General features: G+C 42.1%; 2 protein-coding genes across 39 annotated transcripts in view; one reads left to right on the top strand and one right to left on the bottom strand.

Moving 5' to 3' along the window:
• Ppfibp1 (PPFIB scaffold protein 1) overlaps window positions 1-22,261 on the top strand; it is a 154,639-nt gene that overhangs the window by 48,171 nt on the left and 84,207 nt on the right. For 20 of the 37 annotated variants that reach the window (XM_076568324.1, XM_076568341.1, XM_076568345.1 and 17 more), the window contains one exon: window positions 1,510-1,594. The exons of 4 other annotated variants lie outside the window; for them this stretch is intronic. The gene's annotated coding sequence lies outside the window, so the exon portion shown is untranslated. Of the gene's footprint in view, window positions 1-383; window positions 568-1,509; window positions 1,595-1,897; window positions 2,029-22,261 lie in introns of those variants that run through there. 13 more of the 37 variants (XM_076568326.1, XM_076568346.1, XM_076568319.1 and 10 more) reach the window with 6 other exon arrangements.
• On the bottom strand, window positions 15,683-18,516 carry C3H12orf71 (chromosome 3 C12orf71 homolog). Of its 2 annotated transcripts, none has more exons than XM_042274366.2 (3): window positions 18,401-18,516; window positions 16,931-17,605; window positions 15,683-16,548 (listed from the first exon to the last, which is right to left on the bottom strand). In XM_042274366.2, exons 2-3 carry the CDS (start codon window positions 17,561-17,563, stop codon window positions 16,303-16,305), a joined length of 879 nt encoding a protein of 292 aa, XP_042130300.1. In that variant the 5' UTR covers window positions 17,564-17,605; window positions 18,401-18,516; the 3' UTR covers window positions 15,683-16,302. The 2 variants fall into 2 exon arrangements, with proteins under 2 accessions (XP_042130300.1, XP_006986701.1); XM_006986639.4 differs by having other exon boundaries at window positions 18,359-18,514.

Raw genomic sequence — 22,261 nt, forward strand, 5'->3', positions numbered from 1 at the left:
GTGTGAAATAACAGTGGAAGTATGTTTAGAGCTATTTAAGAAAAACTTGAAAATTGTGTTCTAATCCTATCAAAATTTATTTTAACAGTTAAAAAATGAAAAGCAAGCAATTCAAACAGAAATTAAAAAAAACAAACATTCTAGCACAATACAAAGATACTATTTTGCTACTTCTGTGCTGAGGAATGGTGGTAAGAAGATATTAAGGTCTTTGTTTTCATAACTAAGCCATTATGCTTCTACAAGAACAGAAAGCTTTGTATGTGTGGCAAAATCTCTTTGGTTCATAGCATACAATAGTCTTTTTAAACTTTAATCTTTTTTTTTCTAGACAGGGTTTCTCTGTGTAGTTTTGGTACCTGTCCTGGAACTCACTCTGTAGACCAGGCTGGCCTCGAACTCACAGAGATCTGCCTGGCTCTGTCTCCCGAGTGCTGGGATTAAAGGTGTGCTCCACCACTGACCGGCAACTTTAATCTTTTAAAGGAAACTTTTTATTGTAAAAGACTGTTGAACTACATCAACAAAACATACACAGAGGAAGACAGAAAAGTGAATTACATCAAGGTGCTTGTGTTTCCAAACTGCTTTCTTGACCTAAAATTCTTAATTTATATTAAGTAAATAAGTGTGTAATTAACAGTGAAAGTGTAAAACCCTAAACTCCATGGCTTTGGACTGGCCATTCTAACTCTGTAGAAGTTCACTGAGATGCATAGAGTTTGAAGGTGGGCATGTGCTTGAGTGGCTTCCTTAAACCAGCCATGGGTTTGTGTGTATGTTAATTAGAATAAATTGATTTTATTAAAAAAAATCCTGAACCTGAGCTGAGGTGTCTCAATCCATGCTTACAGGTATGCCATAGTGTGAGGGCGTGTTTGGCTCAAAGAGTGAGCTGTGCATTCTTTGTCGAGGTCACACAGCATGCATGAACTGCCAGAAACACTTAAATTTGTTATGTTTGAATTTGAATTGGCTTTTGATCATTGTGCATTCTGAAACTTTTTTTTGCTGCCACATTTTTCATGACTCTACATTCAGTTATGTGATCCTATATCAGGTATCAACCTATGGTTTCAGAGGCTGTGTTCTAAACAGTACAACAGCTTACATAATGTTTACACAGTAATAAGCATTATAGATAACCTAGACATGATTTGACATATACAGAACGGTGAGCTTGGACCATACACAAATTCTGGACCCTTTTATATAAGGGACTTGAGCATCCTGAGATCCTGGTATCTAGCAGGGGTCCTGGAACCAATAGCTGGGCAGATAAAGACTAACAAATGTATGTATTGTAACTAACATAGTGCTGAGTACTTTGGTTATAAAAATGAATGGTGATGGTTTTCGCAGTCTTCATACAGATTTTCTTGTTTTTTTATAGCTCCTGTGGTATTAGCTTGATGTGCTTTGTTTATATAACGGTTTACCATCTAAGCCCTTTTTTCTGCTGTGCTATGATTTGAAATTTGTTTTAACATGATTTTTATTTCTTTTCAGTACAGAACCTCTATGGATCAGTTTGCTAAGGACATGCAAGATTAGAAGAGCTGAGAAAAATCAGCGTTGAATCCGTTTTTTTAAAGTGAGTAGGCTTACTCCATAGATGTTCATTTCTGACGTCTTTATACCTGTAGTTAGCAGTCTACACATCACATCCTAGAACTCACAGCACACCCCCTCCTTATAGGCTTCTAAACTCTAAGAGCAGCATGACAAAAATGGGCTGTGCAGGCTTAGACATGTCTCCCCGCTGTCAGGGAGCCAGTCTTCATCTGGTATCCAGCAGGAAAACACAGGCCTGGTAGCATATCAAAGGCACCACCTTCTTCCTTCTCTGGTGCTTTGTTGCCCTTTGCCTTCCTGCCCTGTGTTGACTTGTCCACAGGAGTGAGGCTTGTTGACCCTTCGGTGACCCCGCAAGCTGAGGAAGCGTTTTCATGTGGCTTACTGGTCTCCTTTCTCCCCATTCCTCTTGCCAAGTGGTAATAAATACTGTTGCTGAACTTCTGCTAGGTGGTAAGCATTGGATTGACTTGTTCAGACTTACTTTGTAAGTTCTTCTCCTTTATTTTTACCTTATGCCAAACACTTCTCTGTCCCTGTTACCTCATCACCAGGTAGTTAATGACTAGTAAGTAGTAGATATTTCAGTGGCTAAGAGAAGGGAGGATGCTGAGGGTCAGAGTGTACTGTCAGTTATCTGGATGGTGAATGTGGACATAGCACTATCATCTCTCTTTGACTGCCATATGCTCAGTAGTGATAGAATGCCATTCCTGTCATGGTGGTGGCAGGACACTGGTGTTTTCTGGGTTGTGATCTTAATAGAAATGTGATTCTGCTCCTTTTAAACCCTGACAGGAAGGAAGAGAGGGAGGGAGGGAGGAAGGAAAGAGAAACATTATTCTGTGTTAGAGTTAAGAGGTGACTGTCCCTGGATCTCTGTGGCCTTGAGAAGCTGACCTCCCGAGGGCTCGAAGTTTCACACATACACAGAGACCAAGCACATGTCCTCACGGTGTCACAGGTGAACCCATTTGAGTGAGCAGCATCTCCGTTAACAATCACTGGTGCTGCGGGTCTCCTGCCCTTGCATTCCCAAGAATAACTGTGTCCTGACTTCTGGTGTCTTTGGGTAGTTTTACTTGCCTTTAAAATCTGTGACTAGAATCCTGCAGTGTATATTCCTATGTGTGTGGCTCACTTGGCTCAGTGTGTATGTGAAATTCTCTTGTTATTAAATGTGGTTTACCTTCTTGATTTCTTGCTCTGGTGGTATCTAATTATGTAGTTGCAGGGCACTTAGGTTGTATTCAGTTTGTTTTTAATGTTGTATATACATATGACTTTTTTTTAAAAAGATTTTATTTTGTGTGTCCACAATTTGAGATCCTGGTGTCTGGGGAAGCCAGAAGAGAGTATTGGATCCCTGGACCTGGGCGTATAGATAGTTGTAAACCAACATGTGGGTTCTAGGAATCAAACCTGGGTCCTCTGGAAAAGCAGTCAGTGCTCTTAACTGCTGAGCCATCTCTCCAGCTCCTTATTTTTCATTTTCATTTTGTGTATATTTATGGGTGAGGAGAAGTATGTGCATGTGTGTACAGTGCCTATGGTGGTTGGAAGGGGGTGTTGGATTCCCTAGAGTTAGAGATACAAGCTGTTGTGAGCCTTCTAATATGGGTACTAGATATCCAACTCAGGTTTTCTGCAAGAGCAGTATGTACTCTTAACTGCTAAGCTATTTGTGAGGATGTGTGCTCTTCTTTCCTCTCTGTGTGAAACTTCAAACCCCATGAGGTTAGCTATCTCAAGGCTACAGAGATCCATGGACAGTCTTCCCTTAACTCTCTGTAACATGATCTTTCAAGGCCCAATACTCAGTTTTGACCTTGTAATTATTTCTATGCCTATCTTTTGACATAGGTTGTCATTCAGGGACCACTCAGCAATTTAGGTTCTGTGGAGTGATGTGAAACTAGACTTCTTTGGAAGCAGGGGTGTTGACTTTTGGTGGCCAAATGATATGCCTGCTTCCCTGCGATGCTTTGACATCATATTCAGCAGGAACAGATGTTTTCATTGGTCTTCTGGGGCATAGCCAGGTAGAAGTCCTCTCTGGTGTGTATGTGCTGGTCCCTTGGCACAGACACATTTTGTCTGTATGGCAAAAAAGGGATTGCAGAGGAAAAAGAGATTCTAGAGAGAGATGTATCAGGACTGCCCTAGAAACTATCACAATACTCTGCACACCAGATCAAGTGCTGGGAAAGGGACATCCCAGAGGGGGACTTGGTGTGTAAGACCCGATGAGGGAGGTGAGTAAATGAAAATGGATCTGATGCAGCGGGCTAGAGCTCAGAAGGAGCTTTGAAAGTACATTCTGAACCAGCTTACAAGGTCTGTTTTTTGTCTTTAGAAAGCTTTGAAACACAGTTTCTAAAGTATGAATCTTCAGCCAGGAAGTAACTGAATAAAATTACTGAACTAGGGGATGTAGTTTTCATAACCAATGTGAGCTATAGAGCTTTGTTTTGAGGGGGTTCTGCCTTCAGATCTCAGCTCCACTTTTTCTCGTCCCATGACTCCTTGGTTGGCCTCCTCAGCAGTGAAATGGGGATATTATCATGCCCCATAAATTTACTGTCCCAGTTTGGTGCAGAAGTGTCCCCAGTGTGCACACTGCCACCGTGGCCATTATCTGTGGTGCGCTCTCACTCTTGTTACTAATGTCAACTGACTAACTAATACAATGTACTAATTTTCGTCTTTAAAAATTATGAGACTAAGCATGTGGGATGCTAGCCAAAACCTTAAGCTGCAGAGGAAAGATGTAGGGAAACACTTTTCCCTGTGTCCTTGGTGTGTCACTCAACAGGGTCCACATTGAAGACTTTACTTGTTTGTAGTGGTGTTTGCTCTGCCCATGACCTTGGGCTATATGGCCCAAAGGAGGCGGTACTTCCTGCCATTGTATGTGACCTCTTATAAGGAGTTGGAGAGGGGTCACATGCCCCTTCTCTCTGCTCCTGCCTGAGAAGTGGATTTAATCCTGGTCAGATCAGAGGACATCTTCAGCTGTCTACTCCATTCTGTAATCGTGAGTGTATTTCCTCAATTCATAGCTTAATAAATTCTGTTACCCATTTAATAGACTCATGTGGATTGATCGTAATAAGTGGCGCCCAGTGTGGGGCTCAGATCCACGTTGTTGGGACTGAGTGGCTCAAATAGTGAAGTTAATTTTGTATTATCAGGAATACACTCACTTGTTTACTTGTATTGGCTCAAGAGTCCATTGGAGCTGAATTCAGAGGGGGAAGCAGGATCATTTTGCACATTGTCATTTAAGGCATCACACTCTTAACTCTTGCTGGACATTTTGTAGTCTTGATGGGTTAGGGTTTTGGTGAGGGTCTCAGAGAGTGACTGACTCTGCAGACCATAGCCAGTCTGAGGTGTCTTTTCAGCCAGCCATAGTCAGCGGCATCCACCTCTGTCAGAGCTGTGGCACATGTGAAGTATGATTGTTCCCCTGATGAGTTCATGATCTAACAAGCTATCCTAGTGTGAGAAGGGAACTTGTCAAGGTGCTTGAGTTAGAAGGAGCAGTGTTTGTGAGCCTCTAACTCCAGCTCTCACTTCTCTACTGTGTGGCCTCCATTTCTTCCTATATAGAAACCAGTAATTTTATAACTGGAGAATTTCTCTCCAGCTCCCTCTAAGTCCCGCCAGTCCCAGAACCCATTTATAAAATAAACACACAGACTCTTACATTATTTAAACTGCTTGGCCATTAGCTCAGGCCTATCATTGTCTAGCTCTTACTCTTATATTTAGCCCATTTCTATTAATCTATACTTTGCCACATGGCTCTTGGCTTAATGGTACCTTACATCTTGCTTGTCCTGGAGGTGGCTCCAGGCAGTCTCCCTCTCTGTCTTCCTGTTCCCTCAATTCTCCTCTCTGTTAGTCCTGCCTATACTTCCTGTCTGGCTACTGGCCAATCAGTGTTTATTTATACAGAGCGATATCCACAGCAGAATTTGGTTTAGATTGAGACAGAAGCACAGGAGGAGTATGTGACCCCATTAGATGTAACACTGAGTTGTGTGTACATTTGTTTTTCTTGATGTTAGCTTTTCTCTCATGCCTGTCCAGGATCAGAAGTTCTTGTGACTGTTAGGGAGAGGGTGGTCTTATGTTGCAACTTGTGTTCGCCAAGACTGTAAGTGATGCATGGCTCTATGAGTAAGTCCACTTCACACTGATATTACTTCAGCCAGCTCCAACACACGTGCTTTGTTCATTAAAGGGTGTGTATATTTTTGTCTGAATTAAATAATGGATATAAAAGTCATTGCATATCCATGTATGGTGTGGTTGGATTATCGAAGCTACACTTAGGTTTATGTTCTTTGTACTTATTTATTTAATGTCCAGAATGTGTTTATTGGGGTGGTTGCTTTTAGTATGTGTTCTCCTGAAGGAACATCTTTCTGTAAGCTGACAGAAGACAGTAAACAGTTAACATATAGGTCTACCATTTGTGCAGGGTCAACAATCATGGTGATTTTATTGCATCTTGGGATTTCACATCCATGAAGTAAGAATCAGGGTTCTGCAGAGGCTCTTCTTGTGTTTCCTTTCCTCTTGTGCTGAAGGATGAAGGAGGTCCTTTGTGAGAGGCCTGTTTTTTGGGGGGTTGTCATGGCTGGAAGGCTTATGTCTGTTTTTAAATTTTCAGTGCCCACATTGTAGTCACACAGTTAAGAATGTTCCATATAAATATTGAGTTTGTTTTGTTGTTTAATTATTAAAGAAGTAAGTATTTTTGTTGTTTTTTGTTTTCCGAGACAGGGTTTTTCTGTGAAGTAGTTCTGGCTACCCTAGAACTCACTCTGTAGACCAGGCTGGCCTTGAACTCACAGAGATCCACCTGTCTCTGCCTCTCAAATGCAGGAATTAAAGGCGTGTGCCACCACCACCCAGCTAGAAGCAAGTATTTAAGAGCATTATTTAAAATACCAGCATTGCCTGGTGTAGTGATGCATGTCCCAATCCTAGCACTTGGGAGGCAGAGGCAGAGGCAGGTGAATCTCTGTGAGTTACTTAGCCTAGTCAACATGTCAAGTTCCAGAACAGCCAGAGCTTCATAGAGCCACCCTGTCTCAGACAACAATAACAACAACAAATCCCCAAAATAAAATTAAATATTAGCATTAAGGGGTAGGTGTAGCATGTCTGGCATCCTAGCACTTGGGAGGTTGAGACAGGAGGATTCTGTTTTTGAGGCTATATTGGACTACATAGCTTGTCCCCATCTCCAGAAAAAATTAAATTGAAATATTAGATTACATGGAATTAAAAAATGTACAAATAAGTATTAGATCGTGTTTTCACGTAATCACATGGCTGTCTGAGCCTGACAGCAGGATCAGCACAGGAAAGCACTGAAACCCTGTAGCATTTGTCCGTTTGGCCTGGGAGGCATTCTTGCAGCTTGGATATTGATGCAGTATCATTTATTTGCCTAAGAGCATAATTAATGCCTTAGTCTCTCTCCCATGACACTGGTTCTTGCTTTCTTGAGGACAGTTGTGGCCTCTTGTACCTGGGTATACTTTTGGGGATGGCTGGAACCATGTGTTCCTAAGAATGAGGTAGGCCCTGTCTACCTATACCATCTTTTCATTGGTTCAAGAAAGGTTCTAGGATTGGATGGTTTCCACCCACATAGACCTACCTTCCTGTGTCTCTATGTAGAACTTTGCTATAAACAGGCAATGTGTAGCCTCTGAAATGTGTCACTCCCCCAAGGAAAGCACACCCCATGACTCTGTTCTTTGTATCCTTTTCTTCATAGTCCTTACAGTCTTTATCTCTTTGTTCTTTGGAGTTGAAGTTCCTATCTCCTGACTGCTTTGTGTGGACCAAGCATACCTAATTTAAGTGCATTTTACCAAACCACCACCAACAAAAACTAAAATAAACAAACAAGCAACAACAACAGCAAAAAACAAAAGTAAAGATTGAACATCCTTAATCTGAAATCTCAAGTGTTCCAATACCTAAAACTTCTTGAAAGTGGCTAAATTTTGGATTTTGGAGCATTTGTGATTATAGATTTTTGGATTGGGGATAATCCATTGGTAAAGTCTACACAGGTGTTCTAGAATCTGAAAAGAAAATCCTAAAGCCAGAGCCAGTTGAGGGCCCATACAAGGAGATGTCACCTGTGCTATTGGGATGGCAGCGCCACCTGAACATTGGTCACAGTGCTCTGCCTGGTGTTTTCCTGGTCAGAACAGGAAACTTCTCATGGTGTGACTCAGAAGATTTTCCGTACCTAGGATCTTGCCTACCAGACACCGAGGCTCCTCTTTATAATCAAATGGAAATTTAGTTGGTCTTTTTACCTCTTCAAGTAAACACTTGTGGGTGTGGCCAGAGTTTGAGAAATTCAAGTGCTATATGCTTATCTTGCCAAAGCAGTAGGAGTCTTTTCTAGATCTTCAGTTTCTTAGGACATTTCAACAGTGATTGGGAATTCCTTTTTTGTCTGTATGAGACAAGTGTGCTAGAGTATTACTGCAGACAGAGAAAAAAACAGCTTGCATGTTTAACAAACTGAGAGTTGGGGAGAGAAGGAGAGAGGGAGGGAGAGAGAAAGAGAAGAGGGAGAGAGAACTTTCCTCTCAGGTCTTCATGCATTTATTTACTTAATTAGAAGACCATACTTTCTATTTAATGGCTACTAGTTGTGAATTTCCTTTTCACTCTCTCCCTCTCTTCTTCCTTCTTTCATTTCTTCCTTCCTTTGAGGGCAAGTGGTCCCCACACCAGGGTTTCAATGAGCCAGGGCGTTCCATTGCTTCAGAAGTAGAAAACTAGGAGGTAGATGTAAGTGGTTTAGTAGCAGTTCAAGGGTCTGTGCATTGTGATCAAAGGATGGAGACTCTCTCCCCTGGGTCTACACTGTTCTTTTGGTGCCCGTCAGCCTTTTCTGATAAAACCCCAGAGCTTCAGTGTTGAGGGGTTGTGGTGGTTCAGAACCACTGTCACAGCACCAGGAGGCTCTAAGTAGCAAGTCGTAGGCGGTATCTCTGTAGATATTATGGCAGCTTTGAGGTGGTGGTGTATAATTCCTGGCTAACTATAGTACAATAATGTCCTCCTCGTTTACACTTGTACCAAAATGCAAATTGTCAGATTTGCTTGTTTATGTGGTTTTTACTTTACTCCTCCCTGTGGTAGTAATTCTGGCTCAGCCTTAGATAGTTAGGGCTTTTGACACTGTGATATTTAGATTTTAGAGAAAAGGTCATCAGCTGTCTTTCTGGGCTATTCTGGGCATTTCGTACTATATTTACTTTGGACCTAACTTTTTTTACTCTTGTTCTTTGATTAGCTGTTCCTTCTCTTTGCCTTGGCCTGTCAGCTTGCTTGGAAGCTTTTCAGCAGTTCTGCATGTGGATGCCAGTTTTGTTCAACAAATAAGCATTAGAATTTGAGAAGAGCTAGGACATGGGGCAGAACCACTCCACTAATGCCTCTGGTCCTGAGCATGGGATTCCTGAAGCAAGAAAGCCAGCTTCCTGTGCCTTGGCATTTAAGTTGTTTCCTACTAGAGGAGGTTAGCTCTGACCTAGGGTCATGTGGCTTCTGAAGCATTCTTGAAGGTTTTTGATAACTTGGTGGAATTTGAATTGCCTTATTATTTATAAGTTTTGGAAAATTGTACAAAGTATTGTTTGCTCAGACAGGTGAGACTTTGAATTGTCCTAAGAAAATCCACTGTGTAAGAACTGGCTACCAAAGACAGAAGGTGCCAAAGGATTCAACAAATACTCAGATCCAGGACTGTGCAAAAATGCAATTATCAGTGACTCATGGATGGAAGTATGCCTTGAGCTATAAGACAGGTAGATCCTCATACTCTGAGACAGAGGGAAGTTTATAGGATGAGGCAAACATAGCCATGGGCAACTGGAATGCATCTGGACTTTCTCAACAAGCAAAAAATAGTAGTAGAGGAGCCAGGTATGGTAGTACACACCTGTAATCAATACTTGGAAGGCTGAGGCAGGAGGATAGTGAGTATGGGGTCAGACTGGCTTATATAATAAGACACTGTCTCAAAACGACAACATCACCCTGTTACTGGGCTGTGTGTGCAGCCCAGATGTAGAAAGTTTACCTGGCATGCTCAAGGCCATCAGTTTGGTCCCCAGCAGCAAAGGAAAAATTGTATATTAAAAATTATATACATAAGTAATGAAACTATTAGTATAATAATATCATCTAAGAAGTAGCATATGTGTCAATGACTGGCACAAAAACCTCAGCTGAGGTCTTTTATTTTTTGGCTTTTGAGACAGAGACTCACTGTATAGCCCAGGCTGGCCTCAAACTCACAAATTTCCATCCTCAGCTTCCTTCTTTGCTGGGATTACCAGTTTATACCATGTTGCCTGCTTGGCCAATTATCTTTTTAATTTTTTTTAAAGATTTATTTTTATTTCATGTGTATGTGTGTTTTGCCTGTGTGTATATAAATATGCATACCATATATGTGCCATGTAGGTCAGATGAAGGTTTTGGATACCCCGGAACTGGAGTTACAGATGGTTGTGGGCTACCCTGTGGATGCTAGGGACTGAACCTGAGTTTTCTTTAGCTCCTTGGCCAATTATTTTAATGACTATGTTTATTCTGTGGAGCTTGGGATACATGCCAGGGTCTCAAGCAGAATGGTAGATACTGCTAGGATGGTGCATTTGTGACAAGCTGGGTCCTTACTGTGTTCTGTATTGGTTTTATTAGTGGCTTCTCACGCACATTGGTCCTCCCTGAGGTTGGGCAAAGTTGACACCAGAGCACCAAGCAGGAAATGATAGGAGTGGCAGGCCTCCAGTCATGAGCCTTCTCACAAGAGGAAACAGCACACCCCCAGCCCACAGCACCCTTGGCCATATGGCCTGGAAAACAGCAAGCTCTCCTTTGAAGGCTGTGAGTGAGGGCTGGGTGTTGTTTCTCAGTCTGTGGCCTGGCCTAATCTCAGGAGGTGAGGTTCTGCTCTCCAGACCGGATGTAATGAGTGGTTCTTGTCTTTTGTCACCTCAGGAAGTTATTCTCTTTAAGGCTGGCATGAACCAGAACTAACTTGGTATTTTTCCTAGAGGAACTACAGAGTTAATTTCCTGCCAGCCTCTGGTCACAGCATTTTTGTCAACCAGTTAGTACTTAACCTTGTTTTATGTGTTTCTGTTTAGACACTATTTAATAGTTGAATCATTAACATTGAGTACACGGCCAAGTGCATTCTGACACAAGCCTGCACAAAGCTCGGCTAAAACACATATTGTTTGTCCCCTTGGTTTCTCAACTTTCTTGACTTAGGGATATCAGGCAGCCTTTCAGCACCAAACTTGGTGCTTTGAAATAGTAAAATCTTCAATGAAAAGCACACCAGTGTGAACAACTTCAGGATACACCTTGGGAAGGGAATTTCACAGCATGAGGGCAAAGCTGAACTAAAAGGCAGAGCCTCCATAACCTGGATATACATGTGGGCAATCAGTGATGGCCATACACCCCACCTCCCCCAACCTAGAATAGTAGTTTTGGGTTGCAAAATGTTAGTAAGACATGTGAGTAAAGTGACCCCAGTTGTTGGGCATGAATCATCCTCCCCCAATAGTCCAGCTATACAGGTCATGTGGTTGAGGCACAGATGCAATCCCCCCTAGAAGCTAGCTAAAGGTTGTGAAAGGAAATGACATTCCATCCCAGATCTTATCTTACTTAAATTGTTTCCTGCAGATTAACCATTCATTTCACCAAAGGTTTATCATGGAGCCTCTGTATGAGAAACTGGGTCAGGGGCTTTGGAGCATGCAGAGATAAGCAGAACACAGAGCCTTTGTCTGTTGGAGAGAAAAACATGGACATGTGTTTCTGTTCTGATTCCTACAAGAAAGGGTAAAATGTGCATTGACAAAAACAAATGCTTTAAAGACATAAGGGAGGTGGGATTGTGCCCCAAACCTGCTCTGTTCTGTAGCATAACTTGAATTTAGCCTGAGCCTTGAAGGATACATTTGGAGAACAGAGAAGCAAAATGGACTGAAGATGAGGCAAAGTTAAGGGCAGTTCCTGACAGAGGAAGTAGCATGAGCCAAGGCCCTGAGGCAGGAGCTCATAGAAACATGTGCTGCAAGGCTCTGGCCACAGGTCTGAGACCATAATAACAAGGTGTACTGGGAGGGACTGTGGAGAAACAAGGTGCCATTTTACTGGAATTTTCTTCTCTGGCCACCAGTAGATGTGACAGATTTCTTAGAATAAGGGTATTATGTGACAGCAGTTAGCAGCTTCTAAACTCTGTAAATATATGTGCCGTTAGTACTTAGACTAAGTACTCATTACAGCTTCTTTTTTTAAGGTCGGTGCTTCTAGTGTTACAGCTTATAGATGAAAAAACAGAAAGCACAGAGATGTCAAGTAACTTCCTCAGAATTCACAGCAAGTCTTAATAACTCTATTCACTCTATTCTCTAACTTGGGGTTAGTTTCTGGGTGTTCTGAGCTGCTTGCAGAGTATTCTGTGTATGCTAGTGTGTACATTTGTTTAAGATAAGCCCTAAGCTTTAGCTGTGCAGTCCCCAGTGTACACAGTTCCCTATCTAAGGACTTGGCCTCTGCTTTTGATGTTGTACTTCCCAGAAAAAAAGGAAACGTCCAAACAATCTATGGGAACTCTTAGACCTGAACACCAGGCTGTTCCTGGTGAGGGACAGATATACATACAGTGAATACTTTCCAAGGTAGACCAGATGGCAAGTCCTTGAAATTTGAAGTCATTGAAAAGGCAGGGAACTTGCCTCTAATTAGCAAAAATTATTCTTCTAATCTTAACAAAGCTAAGTAAGCTAGGATCTTGTTTTAGGAGAATGCTTTGATGATCTTCTGCGCTCAACTAGACCAGCTTGTATGCTACAATTACAAACTGGATATTCCCTAACTTGCATGAGACTTGAAATTCCTTGGAGTCAAGGAATCTAAGACAGGGCCCAGAATGAATGAGGGAGTCTAAAGAGCTGCCCCATTTATATAGCTTCAGCAAGTTAATATCTTGTTCCAGTACTTTAAATATTAGTTTTAAATGTGTATGTGGCTAAGATATTGTGTCATGAAAATGTTATGTTAGAAGGAGAAAGCTGGATTCCCTACTTACAGTTTATTTTTCTTTATGTTTTCCTGGTCTTTGCTTTCTTATTTTCTAATTTTTAAAGAATCAAAGGTATTCTCTTATGTAGACTTAATGTTACTATACAATAAAAATTCAATCATGTCATCTGTTGATAACTACTATGATGGCTATTTTGGTTGTCAACTTGACTACATCTGGAATTAACTAAAACCCATGCAGTTCAGTACACCTGTGAGGGATTATTTTCTTAATAAAATCTTCTGAAGTGGCAATACCCACTTTTAATCTGAATCTTTTGAGGTAGGAAGATCCACCTTTAATCCAGATCTTTGTGAGGTGGGGCACGGAAGAAGGAAGCTTGCTCTTTGCTGCTTCTCTCGCTCTTGCTGGCAAGTCCATTCCTTTACCAGCATTAGAGCCTACTTCTTTAGGATTCCAGTATATACTGAAGACCAGCTGAGATATCCAGTCTTGTGGGCTGACCAACTACTGGATTCTTGGACCTTCCATTGGTAGACAGCCATTGTTGGATTAGCTGGACCACAGCCTGTAATCCATTCATTATATATATTAGAGAATAAATACAATTCACCTTATAAGTTCTGTTCCTCTAGAGAACCCTGATTAATACAACTACTCAATCATATTATATACTGTCTACATTTAGGTTTTTCCTAGATGTTATGAAAACACCCTCTACCTAAGTTTTGTTTAGCTTTGTGGATTTGATCAAGGATTCAGTCAGAGATTGCCTTCATGTCTCTGTAGTCTCCATTATGACCTGTCATGTCTTTCTGCCTTTTTAAATTAAAAATTAAATACACACACACACACACACACACACACACACACACACACACACACATATATATATATAGTGTTTTGTGATGCTAACATGTTTACTTCCAAAGTTGTCTAGTAGAACTTTCTGTAACCTAAGATTCATTTGACTGTTGCTGTTCTTGTAGTGAGATTCAGGTTTAACATTGCAGGGCAGTCTACACTGCTTCTCTTGAAGGTGTATGATGTTGGCTAGGTGGTTTTCCACTTGAGGGTGACTCTTGGACCACTCGTGTATCCTCTTCCCTGACAGCCCTTTGCCCAGTGACTTTAGTGTCTATTTCTGATTCTTATGTGAATGAAATTTCTATGTTGCAATATGATACAAATGGAAGTTCTGGTGCCTCTTTACTGGTAAAAAGTGTTTCTCATCCCATACCCTATTTGGGAAAACTAAGACCCCAAAGACTAAGCAGATATAACTAACCACTGGGACACCTGGCGTGCTATCTCTTCTTCTGTGAGAATAGGCTTATGGGAAAGTTTTATAGGGGTGTGTGTGTGTGTGTGTGTGTGCTCTTTTTATTTTAGAAGAGTTTTTTTTTTTTAAGCTTAAAATGTGGATACTGAGGTAGATGAGAATACAAGTTGATCACCATTCTGATTCCCTTCTGAACAGAGAATGTTAATGAGATTAGTTTCTCTCCAAAGCCTCAAAACTGGAGAAATGCCCTAAGTGTCTCAGAAGTAGTTTCTTTATCAAGTGTATTATACTGAAATAAAATGGCATTAAATCCACGAGGTTCGTTTGAAAGATAGGGTAAGACGGAAATTGTTTAGCAAGGGGACTTCTTGATCTAGGCTAATCATCTTCTAGGGAATTTATCCAAGGGCTTTTGCACCATTGGCTGAAGATGGGCTCGTTCATTCAGCAGTGTTATCTGATGGGGATTTTGTTTCTTCTGAAAGCTGACCATTGTTCTGTTTGCTGGGGACTTAAGGGGGTAGCAGGAAAAGACTCATGGCAAGCAGTGCAACATAAAACCCAGCTGTCATCCTGGAATTAGATACATGTGCTATGTAAATTCTTCACTTGCAGTTCACAATGAAACAGTGTGCTTTTGAACAAATTGATTATCCTTCCCAACAATATCCATCTTCAATATTGAAGCTAGAGCTTTAGCATTCTCTAGATATTTAGTTATCATTGGCTTCATTTTTATTCTTATATCTTTTGGGGGAGTTTTAAACATAGTCTCTCTATGTAACTGGCTATCCTGGAACTGAATGTGTAGACCAGGTTGACCTCAAATTCACAGAGATCTGCCTGCCTCTGCCTCCCAAGTGCTGGGACTAAAGGTGTCTGCCAGCATGCCTGAAAGATGTTGTTCTTGTGTCTAAATAGCTTTGAACTCATGCCTGCTCTTGAACCATGAATTTGTATTTTATTCTTAAAGTCTTGAAAAAAAGATTTTGCCCTTGTTTATTGACAGATCACCCTACACATCTTTCTGGGGTTCTTTTCATAGGTGATTACTATAATATGGTCACATTAACATGGCATGCTTGTGTTTGCAGAGAGTTGAATAACTTTTAAGTTTGATCAATTTTTATGCTATATTCAAGATTATTACAGTATTATGAATTCTAGAGTATGATTGCATAAGTTATACCCCTCTAATTCGAGCAACTGAACCTTCATTTCAAGGTTGAGACACACTTGAAGGAATGGTTTTAGTTTTCAGTCATAAGGTAATAGATCCTAAAATCTATTGATTAATGAAATTATCATGTTCCTGAAAATTATAGTAACTCTACAGGAGACTTGAGGGTTCAGCCAACCTCTTTTTTCCCCAGTGACCACTTGCAGTTCATGCTTACTCTTTTTGCTACTTGCTGTGGCCAGATCCACCCCTTCCCCACAAATTTGGCACTGAGGACCTGCTTTAGTTGGACTTACAGCATACTGGACTAAAATGGATGAGGAATGCTAGAATGTTTCCTATTGCTGAATTCATTGTCTTATTTCTGGTATATGACATGCTACATAATTCCAGAGATTAGAAGGAGTACAAGGAAACCAGAAATCTTACTAAAGAAGTGGTCTTGTTCTTCTGTATAGGTGAGGCATAGACCTGGTGAAAATGGTAGCTCCTGGCCAGTAATCCCCGGTTGTTTGTTTTGTTTTTTCCCCTTAATAATCACAGATCTCTGTTATCTGTGTCTTATCCCAGCAAATTACTTTGACTTGAGCTGAAAATATACTTGTTGAATTCAGAAGGCTGAACTCATTCTTAGAAAACTTAGGTAGTATTTTGCTTCCTAAATAGTATCCCTCCCCGCTTCTTTTTGCTGTATTTTGCTCAATTGTGTCTATTTTATGTGTGTTTTACTCATTCTTCATTAACTCATACCCTCATTTCCAGAAGGCAGTATATATCCCACTAGCCTCCCACCATGGCAGGATGGTTTGGGCTGTGCTTCCAGCAGGTATTGAGCAGGTTTGGAGCTACCACTTGTGATCATGGCTCCAACATGGAGACAGCAGTTCTGATGATCCGTGGTACCAGACTGCTTCAGGCACACTTGTTCTCAGGTGCCCCAGCATGCTGGTTGTAAGTGGCTGGTTCAGAAGGAATGTGAAGATTGGAAACTCCACCTATGTGTTCCTAGTCTTGATTTCCTCATTTGTGAGGCAGAGGAGAGAACAACACACACCACCTCTTAGGGACTGTCAAACAAGGGGCTTCAAAAAGTTTAAGAATCTGGGAATGTCAGGCGAACTCATTCTTGAGTCATTCTTGGGGTTGGATTCTGTTGCCTCTAAGAGAATGTATCTTTCTTGCTGCCTTCTGGTGCCAGCTGGTGGTGGCCTGGCTAGGGTGTTCTCTCCTTAATCGGGAGAAGACTTGTGTCCTCAGCCAGTGGAAGATCCACCGAAAGTTCAGACAGAATACACTATATGAGTGAGAAGCATCCTCCTGCTGAGTGGATGGCACCGGGGAGGTCTCCATGGAGCTTTGAGCTATCTGGCTTATCTCCTGTTGAGAAAACAAGAATGAATTAGATGCATGTAGCGTCAACAGTAGTGGGCTTGCTGTCTGCTCCCTTACAGGACCCAAGCCCATTTGCCCAAAATAGCCCAACTACAGCAGAGCTTCTAGACCCATTGTCTTGGACACATATACAACCATTTTTACGTGGTTGGTTCTACTTGCTATTCCTACCCTCACCCCTCCCTCCATGGTCCTTGGTGTCTTTCCTGTAGCTCTACCCTCTCTCCTTTCCTGGGTATCATCTTCCTCCCTTGTCCTAGTCTCCTGGGGCTCACGTTGCCTCAGAGCAGGTAGTGAGGCTCCACTGTCCAACCCTCTCTTCCCCAGTCCTTCCCCTTGCTCTCCTGGGAGGCTTCTCTGTGCTCACCACAACTTCATCTTTCTGTAGCCTTGGAGGATTCTCTAAGATCTGACAGATATCTTCATTTCCTGGTGTTTTGTGCTTGGGCAAGTCTTGACAAATGTCAAGGAGTGGAGGGGGAGTACTGGTCAGGTGGACGTCTTTGTTCTGAGTAGATTCAGGGAGTGCATGACCATCATGTTGGCTACCTTTTTCTTTTTCTAGAAATGTCTCGAGTTTCTGTACTAGGTTATCCAGTTTGCAGAGAGTTAGTTTTGTCCTATCTTCTGGCCACTTATCCATCCACAGGTGGTGGCCATTTAGATCCATATTAGCTAGAGAGTCTGCATGGTCAGACCTCACATCAGTATCCCAGGCCAGGGTGATGCTTAGCTTGCAGAACTGCTCTGGGTCACCCTCCATCTGATCTCGTTTCCGGAAGAGTCTCCTTACACTCTCTGTCCCCCAGGTACCTTGGATAGGAGGGAGGAAGTGGATGGAAGAATCCATGGAGGCTGCCTCCTCACAGGAGAACATCTCCTCATAGGAAAACGTGTTCTCAGGGGGGTAGTGGCCAATCGAGAGGCTCTGGTAAGATTGGCATTCGGAAGCAGAGTCCTCTGTGCTACTGTAGTCACTGCTAGAGGGTGAAGTTGTCATGGTGCTGAGTCTCCAATCTCATGTCTTCCTTGACTCAGGGAACTTCAGAAGGAAAAAATTAATACATGATATTGGAGAGGGAAGAGAGTCGTGTGAGCCATCCCTTTTCTATGGAACTATCCCACTCCATACAGTACAGTCCATCTGTTTGTACTCTCTGCCTCTGTAAAAGCATTTCACAGTGTGACAACAACCCTCTGGGCATCTCTTCTTGGTACCTCTCATTCGCTTGACAGTATTTGAGAGAACGTGTATCATAAAAGAAAAAGGAAAATTGAAAATGACAGGAAAGTGTGGATGGAGTTCAGTATGCTTTTGGTCCACAACCCTGAGGTCAAGGAGACCAATTTCTTGATAAATACATGTATCTGTGTACATATGTACATACATACACATATCCAAATACATGTGGTTCTCATCAACAGAAATTTACTATTAAATTTATAATAATATATGGCTACTCTGTATTCTTAACTATTTTCTTATTAAATAGCCTATTAATATTAATATTTAATTTTAATTTAATAGCCAAGTAAGATCAATTTCTTACTAAATAGCTTATTAATAATCCTTAGCTTAGATGACTAATGACCATTAGATTACTTAAGTCCATTACGGGGTGAGTGGACCAGAGATCACAAATACATAGTCTTACAATAGTTGATACCAGAGTGCTTTCTGGACAGGTGACTGCCATTCAAGCACCCATCCTCCCACTGTCTAATAGTATGTTTATTCTGTATTTTCCATGATCCCTCTGTAAATAGAGCTGGAGGACCACACACACACACTCACACATGCCCATGCCTCTGTCATTCCCTGATGAGGGCTGCCCACATGAGACAGGCGCTTCCAGCTCCCGAGACAAGTGGGGGTGTCAGAAACCCTTCAGGGTCCACATCTTAGTGATATAAATCCCAACTGCTTCTGAGAAGTTTGCGTTCCAAGACCGTTGGTTACCATGGCAACAAAGGAACCGAGTTTATGGTCAGAAATGTGTAAAGGGACAGGACCAACCCTTCAATTCCAGAGTATTCTGTGCACATATCGTAGCAGGCTGAACTCTACTCATTAGAATCAATCAGTTCCGTGAGATTTTTCCCAAATGTTTTCGTCCCCTAAGATTGCAGTTAAGGTTCGCCACATGTCACACTTAGGTTTTCACCACTGGACTGGCTTCCATTTCTAGGTTCTGTTAAATTAGATTGCTGTGGGTGTTGGTGGCATGATACAAGACACAGGTCTAGCTGGAAGCAGGAGAAGCACTTTCCTCTGCTGTCCAGAAGATACGACTTAGCAAGGCTCTCAGACTGCCCCAACTTTACCAGCCACTAGGGACCACTTAGCTGTGTGCTGGGTCTTGTGATAAGCCAGTTCTGCGTTATCCTGGAAGGAACATGGGCTGTAACCATTACTGTTTTTCTGAAGAGTCAAGGTGGGAGTGGTTCTGTGCATGTTCACCTTCCCAGACCATATCCTCGAGAACCTGAATTCAGACAGGCTATGCTTCAGGCACTAGTCTCTAGCCTCTGCACATCCTGTCTCTGGGGAGGTTCTCCATGCACCTCCTCCTTCCATCTGGGTAAAGTGATTCAATCCACAAGCAAAACCATGTCCTGGTTCCTCAGGGAACCGCATGCTCCAGGAGACATGTTAGTGCTGCAAGTGCCCTACACAAGGACCACATATGATACAAGGAAGGTTAAAAATAAGCCTCCGGCTTCTTCCTCTGCTTTGACTTTTGCATTCCAGAACACTAGGTACTCTCAGCAGGCTTTCCTTTTATGCACCTGAAGAGGGGACAAGGCAAAACTGTGCTGCTCTGCCCCTCATGAACATAGGCCACTGTGAACCAAATATGAGCAGTGGAGAGGAGAACGTTGTCCTGCAAACAGGAGAGCTTCAGAGAGAGAGCCCAGAGAAATCTGGAGTTTTCATTTTTACCCTCCCTTGTTCTCTTGTGTCCCACCTCCCTCCCCACTCTCCCTTCTTCTCTCCTCCCCTTTTGCTTCTCTCTTTCCACACATGTACACACATTTTCCCTCATTTTAAATGTACAGTTCAGGTTGTGAAAGTCCCTGAAACTGACTTTATTTCCAGCCTCCAAGAAAAAAAAAAAGATAGCCATGACTATTAGTTATATATATATATATATATATATATATATATATATATATATATTCAGAGTCTTAAAAAGCCATCATAAAATGGCAGTGACTCATATCCCCCTTAGGATGCCCCCTCTGTCAGTTCTACGTGACACCCAAGCTTTTGTCTCCAGTCAGTCAGGGGCTTGGGGTCTTCAGCAGCAATCCATTGTGTTAGTTTCTTTTTTGTTTGTTTGTTTCTTGTTTTTCCAGACAGGGTTTCTTAGTGCAGCAGCCCTGGCTGTCCTGGAACTCACTCTATAGACCAGGCTGACCTCGAGCTCACAAAGATCTGTCTGCTTCTGCCTCCCGAGTGCCTGGGATTAAAGGTGGCCATGCCCCACCACTGCCTGGCTCTTGTGTTAGTTTCTTAATTGCACTTGCTGGCCTGGCTTATTTTGTACTGCTTAGACAGTGTAACCTGACTTTCTCTTGAAGCAAGACCACCCATCCTCAAACTTGAGATTTTAACAGTGATAATGTGCTGTGAACTTAAAGAAGTTTGGGCCACAAGCCAGCAATAATAGTGACTGAGAACTGGAACACTTCCTAAGATCCCTTGACTTGATAGGACTTGAAACCTAAATTTGTAAAGAAGGAAGCTTCTGATTTGATGGTTATAATTTTTGTGTCAATTTGACTGGGCCGTGGAGTTTCTAGTTTTGTGGTTAATATTTTTCTGGGTGTCTGGATGAGTTTAGCATTGGATCTGGTGGGCTGAATAAAGCAGGATGCCCTCCCCTGTGGGGCCTGACTAGGACAGAAGACTGTAAAGGGAAGTTTGAGCTGCTCAGCTGTCCAGGAGCTTCCCTTTCCCTGTCCTTGGATGGGGTGTAAACACTTTCAACTCTCCTGCTTCTCAGGTCTCCAGACTCAGACTACAGCTTTACTGGTCACCATCTTGGGTCTCTAAATTACAGATGGCAGATCTCAGACCTTCTCAGCAATTCCTTGTAACAAGTCTCTTTTTGTGTATTAAGATCTCCTATTGTTTCTGTGTCTCTAAAGCAAGCAGGCTATCCACTTATTTTGCTGTTTTTGAAATTAATGTAGTATTTTAGCTGGCCATGTAGTACATACCTGCCCTTGGGAGATGAAGGCAGGAAGAATGTATGTAGCTCAGGCTGACCTTGAAGTTGTGATCCTCTTGCCTGAGCTTATATGGGATTACAGCTCATTTATATATATAAAACCTGACAGTTGAGTGCCTATCAAATTCCAGGCCCTATGTCCTGCCACTTGTAGCAGCAATGTTTATTTATTAAACTAATTTATTTGATGTATGTGTGTACACCACATAGATGCCAGAGGGTCTTGGTCTTGTAACTAGTGTTATAGATGGCTGTGGGCCTCCTGATGTAGATCTTCGAACTTAACAGGAGTCCTCAGCAAGAGCAGTAAGTGCTCTTACCTGCTGAGCCATCTCTCCATCCCTGTTCTTAACATGATTTTATTCATCTGTAAAACAGAGATAATGCTATCCTCCTTGGTAAGATTTTGAGGTGATTGGAGATTATATGTAGGATGTTCGATACAGTTTATTTTCATTCCATGATTAAGCACACAAACCTCTCCCTCTGCCTTGCATTGGCAGCGCCACCCTCCTCTGGAAGAAAAGGATGTATTTTATCCTAATATTTCAGATATACATACCCCGGTTATGTATCAAAATCATGTGCATTTATTAACTATAATTCTGTTTATGTGATGGTTGCCTCTGAAAAAGCATGGTGGATGAAGGTTCAAGTTAGTGTCTGCTCCTGCCAGCATGGCACCAGACCGCAAAAGCCTGAGACTACGGGGGTCACAGTAGAGGAATTCCCAGAGTTGGTGTCCATACCCAGTCTACTGCCAGCATGGGAGCCGCTGTGGAAACTTCAGTTTTGAGTGTATTGTGCCATCGAGAGGAAAGAACCAGAAGGAATCTTTTGGGTAGGAGGGAGAAAAGAGTGTTACCTACCCTGGACACTCGGGCAGTGGTGATGGCTGACAGTTCTCCCTTTGGCAACATTCTAATTTGGATGCAGTGTTTCTATCAAAACCAAAAATGTTTAAAAGGGAAGACTGGGAGGATGTAGGCTCCCCAGGAAACAAGAAACCAAAGAGTGGAATTTCCTTAAGAGACTAGCAGCAAAATGCTTAAAATGCAGACGATCTTCATTCTGTCTAGTCCTCAGGGCACTGTGAGGGTAAGGGCAGAGATAGGTTTGAAGTGAAGGGAGGGCAGAAATGTCCAAGGTTGACTGTTAAAAAGGAACCAATTTAGAGGCAGAGGCACTGTCACCCAGTTCCCAAGTTAACTTAATAGAAAGTGGGGCTCAGGGCTGGGGATGTAACTCCCAGCCTATGTGAGACCCTCTATTCAGTCTCCCGCACCACAAAAATACAGCGTCAGAAAGGAGATAACCTACCTACAGTGTTTCCTGTATTTTGGAAAATCAGACATATGGTAAAAAGTATCTGAAGAGTAAGTAAATATGACTATGAATAGCAGCAGGCAGCATGAACGCTTGTTATAAATAATAATTATTTTCAGTTTAGTTATAAGGGA

This window comes from Peromyscus maniculatus, chromosome 3, assembly GCF_049852395.1.
Source record: "Peromyscus maniculatus bairdii isolate BWxNUB_F1_BW_parent chromosome 3, HU_Pman_BW_mat_3.1, whole genome shotgun sequence".
Classification (NCBI taxonomy): Eukaryota; Metazoa; Chordata; class Mammalia; order Rodentia; family Cricetidae; genus Peromyscus; species Peromyscus maniculatus.